Below are 21,738 nucleotides of genomic sequence, written 5' to 3' on the forward strand. Positions count from 1 at the left end.
AAATTAAGGTCAGGTAGGATTTTTTATTTAGTTTATGATTTTAAAACACTCTTCTTCTTTAACTGGAACACATTGGTCATCTCATTGCATCCAAAGTTAGATAAAAACTCACAATCCTACCGTGTCTTCTTCTAAGCAGAATAAAATAGCGAGAAACAAATAGTTAAAATGAATTACTATTACTAATTACAAGATAACATATACCCATAATACTAGAGTTCCAAAGAATGGGCTGTTCTTAAAGATTGTGAAACCCACGAGGGACCCAGATTGATGCCTTCCTATTCCACCTTTACCAGGGTAAGAACTCAACTCACTTATTACATAACTAGCCTTTAGTTTACACCTGAATTATCTATCATGGGCAAGATTAACTCTCTATACTGAGGCTCCCACTGTCTTACAGCAGAAAAATTTGAGCGTTGCTTTCTTAAAGCTTGTATTTTCAGTAAGGCAAGTCAGATGATCATACAACTTGAACTCTGTCTGAAGAATAATACTGATATAGGGAAATTCAACAACACTAATGTGTGGAAGGACTGGAATCCCAAGACATGTGTAAAGATGAATGTAATTCAGAAAATAGTATCCTAAGATTCATACAATAGTTTAAGTGTCAACACGGAACACTTAAAACACTGCTAATAATTCCAGATGCTGTATAAAAGGAAGATAATATTGACCAATGGGCTTAAAACAACTACATATACTGATCTGCTTGAAATACAAAAGCTATATAGATCTCAAAATGGTTTGCTCTAATTTCAAAGTGTGTTCAAGTGCTGGGTCTCAGTGTGTGTTCTAAATGTTTGGCTGTCAAGGGTTTAGTGCTTTGACTTGGATCTATTCTCCTACAGAAAGCACAACCTTTTTATTTGATGTCCCATTTTAATTATAAATATGACTATGCATCCTTTTAACCGATAACGATCAGATTGCCAAATTCCTGGAATATGTCACCTTAAGCAGGGAATTAAAAGGCCGGCAGATAAATGCCTTACATCTCTGTAAAGCACATGTACGTACATCATTTCTTTATCTCTTTACCTAGATCTAAGGTCTTTTCTATTCCTTAAGAACCTGCCAATAGTTAACACCTACTTGCAACTACTATGAATCCTATGAAATATTCTGTCATGAAGTTTCTGCTCTTAAAAAGCATCTCACTAATCTTGGGTGTTGGTCCTAAACCAATCCATGGTCAATAAGGTACCCTAACTACTTGGATTAAGGATTAAGAGTTAAAGAAGCAGAGGAGAATATGGGTTCTGGGAATCATACACCAGGGTTCAAATATCACTCCACCGTATGCTATGTGACTGCAGACAAAGGACTGAATCTTTCTAAAAGCTTCAGTTTACTCACCTAAAGAATAGAAAAATAAAACTACTTACCTCAGGGGGCTGCTGTAAGATTCAATGAGATAACACACACACAATGCACTTAGCAATGGTGTCTCACATGCTCAGGAGTAATTTTAAAATTATTTAACAATGGGTTCAGCATAGGTGATGACCAACTGAAACGGGGTCTCAGAATAGAGGCTGGTTCTAAACAAACAGCTGGCTGATTCAGCACGTACTAGCTGAGAGCACCATTGGCCCAGTCTATCATGATTATTACCTATGAAGTAGACATCTTCTTTTCCTTACATTCCACTCAAAGAGATCACCCTATCCCTGCAACTCATGGGAGGAGGGGTCCACAGGGTTTACTCAGGTCTCTCTCTCAATACATTCCAGGATGCCCCTTTTCTTGGGGGACTTGGGGGGGGAACCACCAATGTGGTATTGAAATCCTAATGGACTGTCAAAGTCTTCACAAATGCTTAAGACTGCATAGTCTCTAGAGAAATTTTCTTTGTATATTTGTCATGAGGAACTAAGATTGCACACAATTATAATGTTGAAAGGAAAACATTTCTTTGCATGTACCAATTTTGCAACTTTTGAACATGTTTAAAAATCAAGTAAAATAAACTCGTAAGTCTCAAACTACAGTAATTCAAATAATTTAGATGTAAAGAGGCACACAGTTTACCTGGAGGGATCCATCTGCTGTTCTTCCTTTAGCCTCTCTTGGATTACGTGGGCGATTATCTGTTCGGGAGTGATCGTCGTTTCCTATAGGGTCATTTTTAAAAGGTTCAACAGTTAACTGATTCTGGCATGCTTATTGGAAGTTCTTTATTCCCACATTCTCAATTTATTTAGACCACAGAATCTAAAATATAGTCAACAATCTAGTGATTCCAGTTACCTAATACTTATAGCATGCTACTAAGAAGCAGAAAATATTTCAAAAGCATTATAATTCTGCATCAACTATGTTACAGGTCAACCTGAGCTAATGATCACATTATGTGTAGAATCCCCAAAGAAGCTGAATTAGTTATCAGTGTTTATTCCTATATTCTACACAAACCATGGCAAAATTAATGTTCTGTTGATTACTGCTGAGCCTTTCCTCTGCTGACCAGTATAAAACAGGAAAAATGTTTTTGTTTTTTTTTTTAAAGATTTTATTTGACACAGAGAGAGAGACAGCAGAGAGGGAACACAAGCAGGGGGAGTGGGAGAGGGAGAAGCAGGCCTCCCGGCTGAGCAGGGAGCCCGATGCGGGGCTCGATCCCAGGACCCCGGGATCATGACCTGAGCCGAAGGCAGACGCTTAACGCCTGAGCCACCCAGGCGCCCCAGGAAAAATGGGGTTTTAGTAACACATCCTTGAATCACCAAGATGTTTCACAGAACTTCCATTGTTAAAATTCACCTTTAATTATTAAGAAATGAACATCTCTGTACCTTTGAAGCCACCTCCACGTCCTCTTCCTCCCTGTCCTCTTCCTCCACCGCCACGTCGTCGTCCGTCTCCTCTGCGTAGAAAGTTCTCCCTCTCTTCCTCTGTTGGAGCTAATGACCAATCACTGAGTTCGTCTCTGTGGTCAGATTCTGTTTCAGAAGCATTTGATGCTTCAGAATTAGTTCCTATCGAGAGTTAAAAGTTATATACCATTGTCCGACTTAAAAAAAAAGTTAGGTTAACAGAAGCTTCCAGAGACGTTTCAGGGGTAATCCAATACTCTTCCCAATTTATAAGCCCAAAGAGTATTATCACCTTCCATTTTGTAAAACAAATTATCTTAAATTCAAAATGAAGGGTTTCACAATATTTGAGGTTATTTTGGTTTTAAACGTTTTTGGTTCTCATTAAAAAAAAATAAAAGGTATTTTATTAGCCATCTAAGTTCAAACCTGAGTATGCCACATCATTAAACAGCTGTGCTCCTTTAAACATCTGCGCTCTCTGGAGGAAAAGTTGTCTACAACAGTTAAATGCAATACCTTGATAAACAAACCTATATAAAGAGAGTTCCTTTTAACAAGGTTTGGCCCAGGGACAGCGGGGAATGCATATATTTTGGTCACCTCTGAGAGGGTGGCAAAGGCCACCATGGCAACTGTCTCAGGGAAGGGTCTTTTGTGGGATCAGGGATTGAACTTAGCTGAAAGGGGATATGCTTGCCTGATGCTTGGTCCACAACCTTCCCTCCCACTCCCACTGAAATAATTTATCATTAATAAAGGAATTATTAAGATAAACTCATTATGCATGAGGGGGTGGGTTAATGATGTAGGGGGGATGGGAGTGGGGAAAAGAGCTCCATGGTGAGGTGGGACTTCAACAGCAAAAAGAACAGACTGTTGGGAGAGGGGTTAGGGGTTAGGTTCAAGGTTGGCCTTAGGAGTAGGTGTCTCTCTCCCCCACTCCAGAATATCAACTCTACTACCTCTCTCTCTTCCTCTGTTGGAGCTAATGACCAATTATAGCTTCACCATTATAGCTTCTTTCCTGTGGATCTTGAAGGCTTTTCCATCTTAAAGAGTTCCTTTTTGAAATGCAAATATTTGTGAGATGGATTATACCTTATACCATCATTAGCAAGTTACATAGTAGATACACAATTGAGCAAGAAAGACAGTAGGCACTGGCAGGTGGGGACAGTGTTCAGTGGAAGGTACTGGGAGAGAAGAAAGAAGCACTGACAGAAGAGCTGGGAAGGCAAAGAGAAACTTTGCCTACTTCTTGACTGTGCCTAGGGCTGACTTTGGCCATGACACTCAAAATCACCTTATGAGCCATAGGATGCAGAGCCCTGATTTACACAGTCCATCCAGCAAGTATGATCAGCACATGCCTGACAAAAAATGAGCCACAGTACACAAATGAAAAAAATTTTGGCTATACAGTAATAAAATCAGGAAAGGCCTTAAGAAAGTCATCAACACACAAGGGCTTAAGCAGATTTATCCCCAGTCAGAACGTGGACAGAACTCACACCTGCCCTGTAAACTCTAAGTGTTATCATCAGGTTTTAACTCTACATGTCTCTTGCAACACAATTTGACCCACTGTGAATCGGAAACCATGTAGTGAGAAACCGTTATAATGGGGTTCTAATGAATATTAGAGATTAGCAGCTATTAAGTCTAGGAACAGATAAAGTTACTGAGTAAAATGCTTAGTTTGTACCTGAAGTATATCCAGGACCGCGTCTGCCGTGCCCCCTATTTCTGTAAGGTCTACTACCTCGACCCATTCCTTGACCATCATCAGTCACATAGCCTTTTTCCTTATCTGTACGATTTGGTGGTGGTCTAGAACTAGCTCCAATCTGTCGCAACTGCTCATCAATTTGTAATCTCTCCAAACGCAACTGGTCTACTTCCTATTTAAAATATACAAGATAACAGTAAAAATAATTTGACATTTTACTTAATAATACCTTTCTCCTTTTCATCAGATAAAAAAATATACTGGAAATATTTCAATTTCAGTTCTAAATTTATAGTAAACACTGTTACACAGAATTATCAGGAAATTGAATGGTCTCCTTAAAAAGAAAAATTACTACAGATAACAGATTACTGATGTCCATAATTAGAGATATAACAAAAATACTCAGCATTAAAATTCTACTGAATAGAATTTAAAGTTGTTTGATTTGGCACTATTATCCAATAGAATCTGTAAAGGCACAGATATGCTAGTTGGGGGGCTTCTTGATGATAGGATATTCAATAAAGCAACTTTAAAATGCAGGTAAATGACATTTAAGGTTTAACGAGCTAACCTTAAAAAAAAATCACACACTGTAAATAATCTTAATTGAAATATATTTGCCAGTTAATATCTTAATTTATGAAGCACTGAGTTTGGGTCATCTTTTGCTTTCAAAGAACATATATTATGGTAGGTCTTTGGATGTGATTATACCATTAAGGAAAAATTATTTTCAGGGAACCGAAAATGCTCCTGTTCCTTATATGTTGGGGAAGGGGGGAGGGGAACTACTTAAGAGCTAACCAAAAAAGTTAGATCTTAACATCATGCCTTGAAACCTCTTAAAGACTACAACTGTGCTAGAACAAGTACAACGAACAGTATTAATGTTGATCAAAAATATACACCTGGGGTCCATTGACAGACCCTTACACACAGTGCTTCTGATATGTTGGGTTCTGTCAAATCCAGATGAAGCCTCAATTCTAACCCCTGTCCTTCCAATCTACCCATAAAACATCTCCTTTACTGGCTAAGAGGGAACTGGATCCATAACTCTAATAGTACTGGGTGTCTTGAGTAAAGCAGCGGCCATCATAGGGACTGTCTACATGGACAGTCACTGGATAAGCCCCTGTTAAGCTAAGTTCTTAAAATCTTGGTTGTGGAAGCTTCTGGAAAAGAAAGGGCAGATACATTTAATCTGTGCTCTGAACCAGAATTTCTGTTTTACAAAGGACTTGAGCAAAGGAGAGACTGAGTAGCTTACTCCAAGAGTATAGTTATAGCTCATGGAATGGGTGTTATCTTGCAAAACAGAATGGTAGTCCAGGTTATCCCACTGGGGCAAAGCAGTCACCTTTTGGTGAGAGATGCCAGGCCCAATCAAGGGAAGATCTGGTGATGGAAAGAATGGCAACAGGACAGCTGATAACCAAAAAAGATATTCAATTGTGAAGAATAAATAAAAAGATCTAAAAAAAGAACATTAGTCAAAAGAACAAGGGATTGATTACAATGCAACCCTAACTCTCCAGGTCATCATAATTATTTAAGCTAAGAATATGAAGAAAAACACATACAACAGATTACAAATAAAACACACTTTAGAACAAAAATAAATAAGCAAACCAACAGGGTATCCTACCCATGCAAACCTTGCTGGATGAAACCTTCCCATTTTCAATTATTAACTGACCACTGTAAGAATGAAATGCCTAACTATTGCACTTTTTTCCCCCCTTATTTGCATCCAAGTCAAAATTGTTTATTTCTTTCAAGAAATCAGCAAAAATATTCTTATTAAGATAGGATCATAAATAAAATAGAAAGCTGGATTATTTTTAAATTCCTATTTAATACTAGTCACTTGTAATTTTGATGCATATGGATATAAAGAAGAAATTTTAAAAGTGACATGGGTAAGATTTTATTTAATTGAATTATAGAATATTTTGGCTAAAAGAAATTTTAAAAAGCATCCAGTATAGGGAGAAGTGACTTGCCTAAAGTCACATAAGCTAGTTCATGGTAGAAGAGAGACAAGAAGCAAATTGCTGGACTGCCAATCCAGTGCTCTTTCCACCATACCTTGTAGCCTCCTAGTTCCTGATTTCCAGTTTGCAATCTAGAGGAGGCATAACTGTACAAATTCTAACTAAAACGAGCATCTACAAGACACAAGTTGTTTATATTTTGTATAAGAAAGTATAGAGAAAAATACAAAGGGTAAACATTTAAACAGAGGACTTCAGGAAACACTGGGATTTCAAATGACAAAAAAGGACAAACAAAGGCAAGTGTTAACAGACACAAAATTTGGCCTGGAAAAAACTCACAGAGGCTAGAAAGGATCAACTGGATGAAAAAGCTATGTATAGGCATACCTACATTGAGTGTAAGGGTTTAACAGAAAAATAATGGGAAATAGGGGGATTTATTGAGAACTGGGATATTGGTCCTTAAATTTATAATGATAGAAAATGGACTTGTGTTTTCAGAAGGAATATAATAAGCAAAACAAAGTGAATATTTGCTCTATTGTCATTCATTGTAATGTACAGGCTAGAATGAACCTTCACTGCTGAAAGACTGACTGTGGAGTTTTTATATTTTAGTACAAAAGGATTAGAAGTTAAAGTTCTTCTTGTTCTCACCTTTAAATAGTTCAGGTGATAATCCAGAAGAACAGTGGCATTAGCAATGCTGTCCTTTGTTCCCACAAAAACAAATGGTACCATACCCTGAAAAATAAATGGCAACAATAATCCTATAAAATAATGGATTAATCTGACAAAAATGCAAATAATTAACTAAATCCCTAGCATAGGGCCTGACAAACAGTAGGTACACAAATGTTTGTTGAAAATATAAATCAATACATGGAAACAAAAGTAGTTGGCATATTTTACACATCTACTGTGAATAACGACAGATCAATACAGCAATCCCTTGAGTGTACCAGATTATGTTTTAAATGCTACTATTAAATGTTGGCAAAATCACAAATTATGTAATTCAAAATTATACAAGCTCTGACATGAGATGCATACACAAAACGAATACTTTAAAGTACTCTTATTCATACACTACAGGTTTTATCTAGATCAAATTCTTTAAAGAGAAATTCAAAGTTAAATACTAGGGCACAGAAGTAAAAACTAAATCCGTTTTGCTAACCAAGAGAGTACAAACAAAACACAAAAAGAATTAGGATAAATTAAAATGCACTAATTATTCTGTGCGGGGGTTTGGGGGTTAGAGGCAGGTCCATGAGCACAAAATTTAGCATTTCAATAAATTTCAATAATGCACTCTAAAAATTATAAAAGGTTGAATCAGAAGGAAAGTTTGATCTTTTCCCTATGGTACTACTTTAATATAAAGATAGATTTTTAAAAAGGTGTATACTAAAAGATTTATACTTCTAGCCCATCAGTACAAATGAGAAAAAAAAAAATTTCTTGTCACAAGTTCTAAGGAAGCCTAGGTGTTGTGCAAACTAATAGCTGGCAATTAGGACATTCGAAGTCGAGAATACGTCAGTATTTTGCTAATAGAGAAATACACATGGTTACTGATATTCACATATGACTACAGAAAACCATACGGTGGCTTTGATGAGGATATAATTTTCTAGGTGTGAAAAATCAAGAAGCTGTCTTTTAGCAAGTATCACTCTTTTAAATAAAAAGAGCATTCATTTGATAGGTGTGGCTACTGATGGGCTGCTTTTGCTTGCCTGCATTCAGGAGACAGCATCTTAAATGTGGGGCTGGAACAGGGTTTTTCTTTTCCCTTCTACATGAACATGGCTGTTGATGGGGAACAAAACTGAACAACTAGGAAATAATGCTTGTAAAATGTCCTTTATCTGGTAGGCAAGGCACTGCTTCCTAGTAGCAATGACCACCTGAAGAGTCAGGTGCCACTGAAAACCCATGGGCTTCATACGGATTTTTTTTGCATTGACTAATATATGAACTATGGAAATAATCAGGCCTGTGAATCAGATTTCCTTTTCTCAAAAACATTTTTGACTGTTTTTTCCCCAACTGACATTGTTACAAAGCAGTTAAACCTTATTATTTCCCAAAATGTCATATGATGAAATGCTACACTCTTCCCTCTAGATCACGTATGTCCAAAATAGACTTTAAAACCCTATGTCATAGATTTAGTCTGATCACTTTGGACCAAACAATTTTAAAACATTTTCTCTTTCCCCACATCCAAACTTTTGTTGTACCCAAGTGCCACTCTAATTTGAGCACATCACTAGGGGACCAGAATAGTAAAATGAAGAAGGGCCAAGAGCACAACGGTGGCTTTCAATATGAATGCTAGGAGAAAGGGATTCCTTGACTGGGATAAGAACTGAGCTGCCCAGCAGAGAGGAATATCCAATCCACTTGTGGTTATATTTCTCTTTATAAAATGGCAGTTTTTGCTTTTAATCTCTGGTAAGCCATAACATTTTTCCCATAAATAGTTCTCGTGGGCCAGGTAGGGGGCCCTGAGCCTTCAAGGAACTCATGATGTGGCCAAAGAGATTAACAAGTGAATGTCTGTGTAGAAAGTGCTACTGAGAGGGATGAGCACACTGGAACACAGAAGGGGGAAATGGGAGGAGACCCGTGGCAAGTACACAAGGCAAGCTGCACAAGGAGTAAGGTCAAAGGAAGGTGGGGAAGTTGGAGGGTAAAGAGCACTCTGGTGGAGGAAACATATGCATACAGAGATAATAGCGTTCAGAGATCTCTAAGTACTTCAGTATGGTTCAAGCCACTCTGGAAGGCAAAGGGGAGGGGGGGAATGGTAAGATGTGACATTGGACAGGTGAGCATCAAAGAAAGGCCTGATAAGCAACAGGAAGGAACTTGAGCTTTCGCCCCAGGGCAATAGATGAACATACCCCAAAACACTCCTCCACCACCCCCCAACCCTGATGATCACTTGTAGTCTTTCTTAACAAGGGGAATAAACATTAAAATATAAAATTAAAATGTATTTTTCAAGGAATGTTTTCCTACCTGCCAAGCCTTGAGTTCAGGTTTCTGGGATTCCCCTGCTACAATTGATGAAACCACTAACACCTAAAGCAGTATAAGGAATGCAAGTGATGTCATTAACTATAACAAATGATACACAGAAGCCTGAACGCAGGACTTTCATTGTAGGACTTCTAAACCCATCTAAACAGTTAGGTTAGTTCAAATAGTGAAAACCAGTTTCTAAAATATGGTTCTAAGTAGAAACTAAATGTATCTAACAGAAGGTACATTTTTGAGCTACCACAACCTGCAAAATTTCAAGATACAGCATGAAAAAATGAAAGACCACCCTCAAAAGAAAAAACGTGATCATTAATTGTAACCCCATATTTTATGTTTATACCATCATATTTGTCACTGTGAGTAAACTGAGAAGTAGGTATCACTTTGGTTTGTAATCTCTCATAAGACAGCAATCAGATTTCAAAGAAAAAAACAAAAAACAAAAAACAAAAAAAACATGAGTAGACTATAAGCCTAACCAGAGAAAACACCCAAAACACCAACTGTGACATCTGGGTCAAAGAAATTCCTTTTAGTATAATTCAAAGTGACAAATATTTCTTACCCTCTGGACTTTTGTACTGTTAGGCTGAGAAAAATGAGTGTTGTTTTCCTTTATATCTATATGTTTTTTTTCTTCAGAGGGAGTAGGTCCAACCCTCGAGTTACTGGAAGGTAGGGAATTTGGTGGCATGATTTCCTTGTAAAAAACACAAAACACAAAAGAGAAAAAAGGACCAATTTAAAAGACTGTATTTAGCCCCGATTTTGTATCAATGATCATATTTTAAGAATATAAATTATTATAAACATTTTTGGCAGACAGAATTAGAGAATGCAAATATTATGCAATAAAACCCCCAAAAGATCTAACATCAGCTAAAAGAAAAGAGGACTAGACAATGTGTGAAAATTATGGCAATTTGGGGGAATTTTATTTTAAACAGTATCGTTGTACAGAAGAGTACACCCTTACCTCCCCCAACCCACACAAATACTTTAAAAGTTGCTACCAAAAAGCATATATTCATGAAGATAAAAGTGAGGGTTATCAAATTTAATGACTGGGAAGAGATATTATGCCCAGATAAAAATTTAAGCACACAAAATAAACATACATACACACAAACTAAAAAAGACAAAGGATGAAAGCCAGAAAACCTAACTAGTGTCCCAACTTGGTCTCTGTCGGCAACATTAAGTAGTATTTGAAAAGTGCCTTATACTCTTTTTAAAATTTATGACCATCCATTTTAAAGACTGAGAAATAAGATTTGAAGGCGTTCAAATGACTAGTCCCAAGTCACTCTCCAGCTACGAGAATGACTGGCATGACTCATGGTCAGAATTTTTACATTCCCAGCGTGTGCATAGTTCAGAGGCCTCTATATTAACATGTTGAATAAAACAATAAGAAACTTTTATCAGACAAACCAGAAACACATGCACTATAACATACCTCTTCTTGTGGAACACTTTTCTCATTTTCGGCTTCAATTCTCACCCTCACAACTCCTGACTTGTCCACAATTTCCTGAATCAGTTTTCCATTTTTCCCTATTACTTTGCCTAAGTCAAGAAATGAATAATTCATGTTTGGTTTTAAAAACATATATCTCAAACCAGTAAGCACACCCCACTGTAAACTATCACATAAAACTAAGATTTCAAAACCAAAACAGAAACTCTTTTCAAAAAGACAGAGTTAACTTGGCTTTCTGTTTTATTAGGTTGTCACTGTTTAAACTACTTTGGTCAAGTATCAGAGGTATTTAAATCTCAGTAACTGATGGGATAATTTTGAATTTTTAAGGAAGCTCAAAGATAGGCTCTTATTTTGCATAAAAGGGTCTACTTGAAACTTGCTGGTACCGTGCGTGGTATGTATCACTCTTTCTGCAAAGTTCTGTGAAAGGAATTAAGGAAAAGGACAGATAACAGAAAATACATTCGCTTATTCATTTGACAATTTTAGTTCTGTCTGTACCTGATTTAAACCTGCTTCTTTGCCCATGGTAAATATTTTTAGAATTTTATATGTCACATTTATAAAAGATAGATTCTAAGTTTAAAAGGGATTTAAGCAGCTGTACATACATCTAAAAGAAGTGCACATTTTTCAGGCCAATGTGTTAACATAATATTACTCCTGTGTATCACTCATAGATTGTATCAGTATATTAAAATGTGAAGTGTGACTTCTTAATCTTTATTAGTCACAGAATAAAAGATTAAGAAATCACACTTTAAGATATCTCAAAACCACAATGAAAAAACTTAAAACCAGTTCAAGATTAACTACTATTCAATACCATCTGTTAAAACTCCAAAGACTTCGAATACCGGTAATAAACAGTCATGCTTTCCCTCATTTTATAAAACTCAATCATATCCTTTAACTGGGAAATGACTGCTTTCATAGCCATCATCATGCATTAGTGTAAAGCAAGACTCTGCAAATAAACGAACTATTGGTTCTGGAAGTCTACATGTGAATTACATTGGCTTCTAAGTGCCCTCCCAAGGTACCTAAAGCACCCTTACACCAGCCAACCATCACGTGCTTGTCCCACCGTCTCATCTAAGGCAGGGATGGGGAAAAACTTGGAAGTCAGAATTTGCTTTGAGTCAATCCTACAGAAGAACCCAGGGAAAGCCTCACAACAGGAACTTGTGGTTCTTCTATCAGCATAACCCTGGCACTCTTGCCATGTCTGGCAGCCTCACTCACCCCTATAACCTGTTTTGACTGGTCAGTTGTCAGGGAACAGAACTGACACGAAATCAGGACTCCTGATATAGGTAGGTCCTTTTGTCAATTATTTCTGCTCCTCTTGTCTTCAAATGAAAAGAGGTGCGGGGAAGAGAGAAGTTACATGGAGTTGTCCCACAGTTTGTTTTTAATCTGTAACACCTGTATTTTCATGAATTAATGCGATTTTAACAAAGGTCTAAATGAGTCAGGAAAAAGAAAAATGAGCTTGGCACATGTTGCTGATAATATCTTAACTATCCTATGTATTACGTGTTAACTATAATTAACTGAATAATTAAACCAATTCACTGTCAGAGTGGATGAAAAACAAGCAAATTTTTAGAAAAGAATGACACATCCGTGTACATGCTAAAGAGAGTTTGTGAAAAATATAGAGATCATAAATCATACTGTGGGACTCAAAGAAAACTCATGCAATACTAATTAGACATCTCCCTAAAGATCTGCCTTGCCAAATCTCTTATTATACAAAAATGCTTTCTGAAAACTCTCAACATTCCCAGTGTTGTAGTAGACAATCTCTATAACAGACTTGTTTTATTTTACTCACTAGGAACAAAACAAAACCCAGACTGATTGTACTTCAGCAGGCTTTCTGGTGAAAGGTCACTGCTAGAGTCCTCTTCTCTTTAGGTATGACCAGAGGTGGAACCTATTTTTAACAGCAGATAATGCAATTCTACACTACATGGTTATTTCCAAATCCCAATGACAGCTTACTACAATTCTGCTCTACTGAACTAGATGGAATTGTTCTAAATAAGGAGGAGAAAAGAGAAGTAACATTTACAGAGTCCCCTACTATGTCCAGAGCTTAGGTAATGTACATCTATCTAAACCTTTCTATCTACATCTCCCTGTTTAGTTATCACGGCAACTCTATGAGGTGGACACTATTACTCACATTTTTTAGAGGTAAGGAAAATAAGATTCAAGGGGGCAGAGTCAGTTACAAGGTCAAATAGCTACCAAAAAGTGAGGTAGGGACTGAAATCTAAATCCAGCTCCAATTCCAACACCCAAGAACTTTCCCCTAGAGGCATCATGCCATCTCCCAAATGAACTTTAGTGAATCCGACACATAATATTGAAAAAACTGTCTACTGGCTATATAAGAATTTCTAAATTTAAAATAACTTTTCTAACTATAAAATGTATGCAATTGCTTGACAAACTGTAAATAAAAGGAAAATAAGTATCATTCAAAACCCCACTTATCCTGAGGTAATGACAGTGCTACACACACAACTGTGTCCTAGTTACCTCAATAACATCACATTCTTTAGCTGTCTGTAGAACACAGCTGAATGAATAATTCTGCATTAATTTCACTGGTATTTATCCTTAAACTAATTTTATTCAAGAAAAAAATAGTATTCCAAGTGTTTTTAATGGCATAGGAAGATGTTTATTAATTCTATGCCAACAAAAAATAAAAGCAGGCTAAGCAGGACTGAAACTATGGGAACAAAATGCACAGAAGTCCTTATTTTCTTGTCCTTTAAACTTTCCAAAGGGCATGCATTACTTTTTATAATCATTTGTGATATCAAGTTCAGAAAATAAAAAATGTATAGGCAGCAGGTCCCAATTTTATGTATAAATTAAAGACATAGGTAGTGTTCTTGATTAAAAAAAAAAAACCCAAAACTGCAACTTGTTTTGATATGTTCTGGTAACAATATCTGCAGCATTTGAGAATATTGGTAGAGAGTTTCTGGTATTTGCTGGTACTTGTGATGATGATAGTAATGAAACAATAGTACTCAAAGTCAAAATGAAGAATTACCATTGATGTTGCACAACGCCCCAGAGACATTCAGAGTTACTTTTAGCCTTACAACTTATTAGATTTAAGTAACCTACATTCAGATCTTCAACTCAGAGATAATTCAGAATGCTATCATTTTATAGCCCCATCAGAAAGATCAAATAAATACCAATATCCTCCAAATTATAAAGCCTTCAAATGTCATTCATTTTGAAAAAATGGTTTAAGACTGATTTTTTAAAAGAGTTATTTATTTATTGAGAGAGAGAGAATACACAAGGGGTAAGGGCAGAGGGAGAGAATCCCAAGCAGACTCTGCAGAGTGCAGAGCCCACAACTCTGAGGTCATCACCTGAGCTGAAACCAAGAGTTGGATGCTTAACTGACTGCACCACTCAGGTGCCCCTAAAGATTTATTTATTAGAGAGAGAGAGTGAGTGAGCACAGAAGTGTGAGTGGGGGAAAGGGCAAAGGGAGGGGGATAGAAGCAGACTCCCCGCTGAGCACAGAGCCCGATGTGGGGCCTCGATCTCACAACCCTGAGATCATGACCTGAGCTGAAATCAAGAGTTGGATGCTTAACTCACTGAGCCACTCAGGCGTCCCTTGAAAAAATGTTTAAGATATAGAAAATATACACTGAAGAGGCTGTACAAAATTTATCCTTCCAGGCACTAGTAGGTTTGAACTAGCAAAATAATATCTTTTGTATACCTTCTAATTTTTGAGTATCATATTTATCAAATATTTTCTGTATACTGTAACAACAGACCGTATTTCAAAGATTAAGCTTCAATTAAATGACTCCCCAAGTGGGTGGACACGGAATTCTATTGGTTTAACTAAACTATTTCCCTAACTGGTGTTTTTGTAGTGTATGTCAACAGTAATTTCTGACTCACCAACTAAGTTCCTTGGAACCTGTATGACATCTTCAGCAAATTCAAGAAAGCTTCTAGCCTTTTTCACTGCATCCTGATCCTAACAACAAAGGGGAAAAGATTTAAGACAAAAGATGAGCCATATAAAATACTGTTATTTTAGAAAAATACTACATAGTAAAATATTTACCTCTCCATAAATATGAAATGTGCAGGTATCTTCATCTAGATCAATAGCAGTGACCCCAGGTACTTTTCTAGCTTGCTGAATATTAGCACCATGAGTACCAATTGCCAGACCCATCAGATCTTCTCGTACGATAAATTGTTCATGAAACCTTGAGGCAAGTTGCCTTGAACTCTGAAGAGAAACACACATCTGATTAATATGCTTTATCAACTATTAAGACAACTGTACTTAGGTCAGCCATATAAATTATCTTGACCCTATATATCAGGGGCCTATAAATTAGTTTCAATTGTAAACTAAAAGGTTTTAGAAAATACCTCCCACAGCCTAAGTACTTTTTAGGTTACTGAAGGTCTATACCATTTGATATATTTTTGTTAATAGAAAGGGATTCTTGTCAAGTTTCCAAGGTAACTTTTGAAAACCTATTTGCAAGGCTGCTTTAGGTAACCAAGGACATCAATAATGTAATAATTAAGAAGCAGATCAAAGGTTCCCAAATAAAAACCAGCTCACCGGATCTGACAGACTCAATGTTATTTAAGTAAAAAAAAATTTTAAATACCATCTTTACAGAAAATTGTATTCACTTCATTTTTATTAAAGGATATCAGTACATATACATATTTTTTCAGTTTTTTTTCCCTGAAAACTGCACCATTTATATAACTTATCATTAGATACTGTGGTCTAGATACCCATCTCTCTGATGAAGTGGTGATATTAAAATACTCTCCTTCCCCCACCTCCCCAACCTGAGGAATGAAATCATAAATAGTTAGTGCAGTCATGAAATCAAATGATTATAGAATGCCAAAGATTTACAACTTATCTTGCATATGCACCTGCAACCTAGTATGAGAGTCTGCAAGACCTTGTGATCTGGATCCACAAGTATGATGAATTCTTTCAAATATTCAGTAATGACTGAACTACGTTACACTTGACACCCCAAACTTGTGGATAATTGCTCTCTTTAAACAGCATTATCAAAATTTAATGTTTAGTTCTAGCATGCCATTAATGAAAACCAAACATATTAGTGGCTCATGTTGAAAAATGGAAATTTCTTATCTGAATATGTGGATATCTTTAATATTAGTAGTGAGGAAAGATAGGCATGCAAACTAGTATTCAACATACCTGCTAATTGGAATGAGTGTAACTACTGTAAACAATTTTAAAAAGTCTAATATCCATTTTGTAGATTAGAGTAACAAAATGTATCAAATATTCCTAGGACTTTTCAAGAAGTCTTGTTTTTTGAATCCTGGTTCATTCACCTGGTCTATTCTTTTCACTGATAATTCACTGATAAATGGTAAGTCAAAGGTATAACAGATCATTTAAGAAGAATTAGATGTTTAAGAAGAGGCATGAGTATTTTTTCCATACTACTCACAATGAAAATAAGGAGGCTGTTCTGGCCTAAAAGTTATGAGAGAATTGCTAAAGAAACCACAAATGTGTGAACATAGGGACATCAAGAAAGAATGAGAGTAAAAACCAATTAAACAGACCTCCATGGCCATAAGGAAAACAAACTAGCAAAAGGAGATATGAGTGTTTCCTCTCCTGCTAAGAGTTCAGCAATCACACATCAAGTGGGAAGGTGGCAAGTTTCACAGGGTTTTACGAGACTATAAGCCTTGACTACCTTCTCTCTTAATATGCAATTTGGAACTCTTTTTTTCTTTTCTTTATTATTTCAACTGCATAGTGTTTTCCCTCTAATGAAATGAATAATGACAAGGAACTCTGGAATCTGACAGTAATACACTTGAGTTGGGACATTAAAATCCATTTAGTTTCTATGGTTATGGATGGAAGTACTAGATAGTTATCAATGAAAATAAATGTATGGTGATGGAAATTATTGGAAGATTAATAAAAGTAGATAAAATGCACCTGAAGAGACGAAATAGTAAGTTAGGGAAATAGCCTCTGGCAGGAATCTGAAGACAGGAGTTTTAAAGAGTGACAACCAATTAGAATGAAGTTCTATACCCTTTTAAACAGAGATAAACATACACAATGAAAGGAATATGATTAGATATTTAAATACTCTCTAGTACTTAAATGATAACATGTTATATGGAAGAAGCATTGCCTCATTTTATTAATAGCTTTGATGAACTTCTAGAAAAAGTGAGTTGACCAGAAGTTCCTTAATATATATCAACTGCTGCTTAATTCTGAAACCTTAGGCATGAAAAACTTTAGTATGATTAGGCTTTGTATAATTTAATTTTTCAAAATATAAAATATAAGGAATTGTTAAGAAACAGTAAATAAAGGACAACCTGCCCATATTCAAGTTTGTAACTCCACAGTTATCATTTCTAGATAGCCTTATAAGCAGCACTAGGGAAAGCCACATACCTCTAGCTGCTTACTGGCTTCTTCATTTCTCAGTATCAGAGACAGCTTAGTGCGCAGACTCCGAAAGTGCATGTCAATTAGCATGTGCGCTCGTTTTGAGGTGACTTCATTGATAGACTAAAGGATATTTAAATTAACACCATTATTATCAAAGCAAATACTCCAAATGAAGTACACCAAAATAGACAAGTCAAAAACACTCACCAAAATGACAAGCTGATAATTCTCTGGATCATAAGTTACAGAAAAGGCACCAACTGCCTTTTTAAAGTCCTTATGTGCCGATTCTTTGGCACACCTAGAAATAAAAAGAATATCCACTGTGAAGTTAAGATGAATGGTTGCCAACTACTGGCATAAGTATATGCAGAGACTTGCACTTAGTAGAATTGTGAATTCATACTGGTTTAGTTCCTTTGCTGTACATCCCTGAAAATACTTTTAGCCCACTCAAGTATTTGAGATTACAGAGAAAGGTTCCTTTGCTGTCCACCTCTGTAATACTCAGCCCAATCAAACATCTGAGATTACAGAGAAAGGAAAAAACTAGTTATGCTCTTAAGGGATTGCTTGTGGTCCTAGATTGCCAAAGGAGACATTATTTAGGAGAGTCACTCTCCTCTGAAGCTTCCTTATTTCAGTTACATATGATTAGTAATTTTCTTAACAACTGTTGAAAACTTTTGGGGATATCTACATGGAACCCAATTTTGTTCTGCTGCTTCTTTTCTATAGAAAAACTGCTGACCAATTTAAGGGAGAGAAGGAAATGTATATGAATCAGAAAGCACAAAAACTTACACACATATGCAATCTCTTCAGTCAAAAAGCAGAATTTCTATGTACTTTGAATTGCAAGTTAATGTTTATCTAAAGTGTGACACATCCAAATCAAACTCATTATACCCCCTTGGTGAAACCTTTAAAAAGGAATCTCTTATCTAAAAGTCTTTAAGCATTACTCCAGACCAAGGATTATAAGATTGAGACAACCTTTGGAAGCTTCTTCAAATCTACTTATTACATATTTATCTAAAAATATTAACTTAAAGGAAAAAGACATGGAAAAATCTTCATTGTCTAGAATTTGATTTGTGACTTATGACAGAAGATCTATACTAATCGATTTTAAAATTTCAAAATTCTATGAACAAAGTTTATTTTAAAAAACAAATGTGCACTAGCCATGTATCTAGCTAATGAAGTTTAGACAAGTGCAGTGCCTAATTATTTAACTGGAAAAGCTAAATTAGACATTTTTTCACTACTTTTGCAAAAAGTAGTACTATTTTTGCCAAAGTTCATTGAATTTAAAAACTGGTATCTATTATTTTAAAATTTATATTCTTTTAAATTAATTGCATATCACCTGTAAGTTCTCAGCATTTCTTGCATACTAACTTACATTTGTCGTAAGTCTTCTGGCACGTCCAGTTTGATTTTATGGAAAGTATCTTTCGTGGCAGGTTTGTTGGGATTAACCGATCGTAGACGTTCAATTGTGACAATTTCATTGTATGTAGCATCACATGCTGCATATTCTATCACATAAAACTGAGAGAAATAGATAAAAGTCATTCCTGGTCATAGTTTTTAAAGTAAGAACAATAAACTATACCTATACAGTTATTTTTAAGTTCTCTAGAGGGAAGAAAAAACTCTATTTGATCAATTAACTAAAACATACAAAACATACTGAACATGTAGAGAAAACATTGTAATAAAATAACTCAAAAGTTAGATATTACTTTAAAATAGAAATCCACACTGAAATGTAATACCTGGGTTTAGAAAAGGCAAACAGTACAAAAAAGTTTTAAATATGCAGTTTCCTACCTCACCCTTTATCATCCTCACTTTAGCTAACCACCAACAGCAAGGCTCTTTTTCATTTGCTCTGGAATAAACCTACACAAAAATTACAACATAGATTATTTCATAATTAACATCATTCAGAAATCTATAGATTATCAGACATTGAAGAAAATTCTTAAAATGAGCCAGGTGTCTTTCAAACCCATATGTTGTATGCCTTAAAGCAGACTGCAACCCTATAGCTAGATATACATACATAATCAGAAACTACCTGATTACCTGGGAGAGCCCTGTGCAAAGCACCTTCCTATTTTCTTTGTTTCAGATCAGTAATAATCAGTCCTCTGTATATGAATGCTCAAGTAAAGCAGATTGCTCATAAACCTGGGCATACTTGCCTTGGATACTTTGTCAACTACAAAAATAGATCTAAAAATGTATAAACTTGTTTTTGTTTTACTCTAATAAGTAAATAACTGATTGGAAGTTACTGACCCTGGCCTATTGCTTGGTCACTAAATGGGTGAGGCCTCTGACCACTCAAGCCCACTAAGGTTACCACCCTGGCATTCATGTTTCCTGGTGCCTAAATGAACAGCTTCTTGGTCACTCTCTGGTCTCCCATCTCCTTTCTCTCTCCACTAAAATGGACAACTCCATGCTGGCAATCCTCTGGATGGATACCACCTTCCTGCTCTCATATACTGGATCAGTTATTCTAAGCGATCTCTCTGGTGACCACGTCAAAGTTCACTTACGATGTGCAGCATGGAACCTTTTGTAAAGACACTAGCAAATCAAGGTTAATGGGAAAAGAGCACAGTATACATGGAGAGATAGAGAGAAATACTCAGAAGCAGAAAGCAGGGAGGACAAGGGGCATAGGGAGGAGAGGAGAGAGAGCTCAGAGCCTAAGGCTGATGAGTAGTAACTCAAGGCTCCAATTCTTGTCTCCCTTTTACAACTGAAGTTAAAAGTCATACAACACAGTGACTAAATACAGCTTAACCTACCTTTCTCTCTTGCCCTCATCACTTCTCAATTTTGCTCTAGCCAGAGAAATAACCTCAGTTAATCGTCATGTAATACAGTGAGGCCGTCCTGGCAACACCACCTCACTGGTCTCCCACCCGTCATGTGACTAAGTTGGGGGAAAAGTTCCCTTAATCCATCACTATTATGAGCATTCCTGATACAGACAGACCAAAAGACCCAGTGTCTTGTGTCCCTTTCACAACCTAAGTTTGGTTATACAATACAGTAACTAATACAACTTAATTTAACCTACCTTTTCCTCTTGCCACCATCAAGCCCTTTCAACTCTGTTCTAGCTAGAGCAATAACCTCAGTTATGTACCACTGTGAGGCAGTACAGCGAGGCCACTCTAGCGACAGCATATCATTCGCTGCCACCTGTCATGTGACTCACTTGAAACTGTCCTGCCTTCAGGAAGCTTGTAGTCTCCTGGGGTAGTGGACAACTAAAGGTCCTCAAGTACAGACAATGTTTGTGTTTCCTACTAGGATCCCTCACAACACCAAGCCCAGTCCCTTTTACCTAGTAGGTACTGAGTACATTTTTGGTAATTACATAGTCCTTTATTCCACTCCACTTTAGAAAGAGAAAAGAACACAGGCCTGGACATCCGGAGACCTTCCCTGAGTATTCTCTAGAACAGTACTCCTGCCCCTGTATCACCTTCCATCCTCTTACTTTTTTTTTTCCATATGCCATAATATTAGCTACCCTGACTAGAATGTGTTTCACTGCACCATCTGTACCCTAGCACAGGAAATAAGAATTCAAGAACCTAGCACACTTTACCTTATCTGTGTATAAATGTCTACTTAGCTGCTTCCTTCATATCACAAATATTCATGAAGTTGCAACTATTAACAAGACATTGTGGAGAAAGAAGAGAAGCAACTCAAAATGGTGTGAAAGGGGAGGAAGGAGAGGAAACTACACAGACCAATTACAACATAAAGCGGACTCCAAGTGCTTTAAGTCCCAAAACAGTTTTCAGTGGCTAGAGAAATTATAAACACAGTTTTTGTTAATGTGTTATATCTCTATAGCACATTTTTGGCCAAAGACATCAATGGCACATGAGCAGGTGGTTCACAGCATGGCCAGTGAAAAGATGTTTTCCTTATATGTTTATGTTAAAACTCATAGATGGGTTTTTAATAATACACCACAAGCATTTACTGCTACTTAAAGAAATTCTAGAATGCTGCTCTATTACAAGGCATGATTTCTGCTCCTTTGTAAGACTAATTTTCCTAATCCATTTTGCTTA

The 21,738-nt window shown here is 36.4% G+C and overlaps 1 protein-coding gene across 10 annotated transcripts in view; it reads right to left on the reverse strand.

Moving 5' to 3' along the window:
- FMR1 (fragile X messenger ribonucleoprotein 1) overlaps positions 1 to 21,738 on the reverse strand; it is a 38,029-nt gene that overhangs the window by 2,541 nt on the left and 13,750 nt on the right. For 2 of the 10 annotated variants that reach the window (XM_078064595.1, XM_078064591.1), the window contains exons 4-16: positions 19,457 to 19,528; positions 19,026 to 19,174; positions 17,825 to 17,918; positions 17,621 to 17,737; positions 15,239 to 15,409; positions 15,070 to 15,148; positions 11,080 to 11,189; positions 10,186 to 10,320; positions 9,597 to 9,659; positions 7,221 to 7,307; positions 4,534 to 4,729; positions 2,805 to 2,951; positions 2,041 to 2,123 (exon numbers count right to left, since the gene is read on the reverse strand). In XM_078064595.1, coding sequence (XP_077920721.1) covers positions 2,041 to 2,123; positions 2,805 to 2,951; positions 4,534 to 4,729; positions 7,221 to 7,307; positions 9,597 to 9,659; positions 10,186 to 10,320; positions 11,080 to 11,189; positions 15,070 to 15,148; positions 15,239 to 15,409; positions 17,621 to 17,737; positions 17,825 to 17,918; positions 19,026 to 19,174; positions 19,457 to 19,528 — 1,503 coding nt within the window. Of the gene's footprint in view, positions 1 to 3; positions 132 to 2,040; positions 2,124 to 2,804; positions 3,814 to 4,533; positions 4,730 to 7,220; positions 7,308 to 9,596; positions 9,660 to 10,185; positions 10,321 to 11,079; positions 11,190 to 15,069; positions 15,149 to 15,238; positions 15,410 to 17,620; positions 17,738 to 17,824; positions 17,919 to 19,025; positions 19,175 to 19,456; positions 19,529 to 21,738 lie in introns of those variants that run through there. The other 8 variants (XM_078064596.1, XM_078064594.1, XM_078064592.1 and 5 more) reach the window with 6 other exon arrangements.

Source organism: Halichoerus grypus, chromosome X (genome assembly GCF_964656455.1).
Source record: "Halichoerus grypus chromosome X, mHalGry1.hap1.1, whole genome shotgun sequence".
Taxonomy (NCBI): domain Eukaryota; kingdom Metazoa; phylum Chordata; class Mammalia; order Carnivora; family Phocidae; genus Halichoerus; species Halichoerus grypus.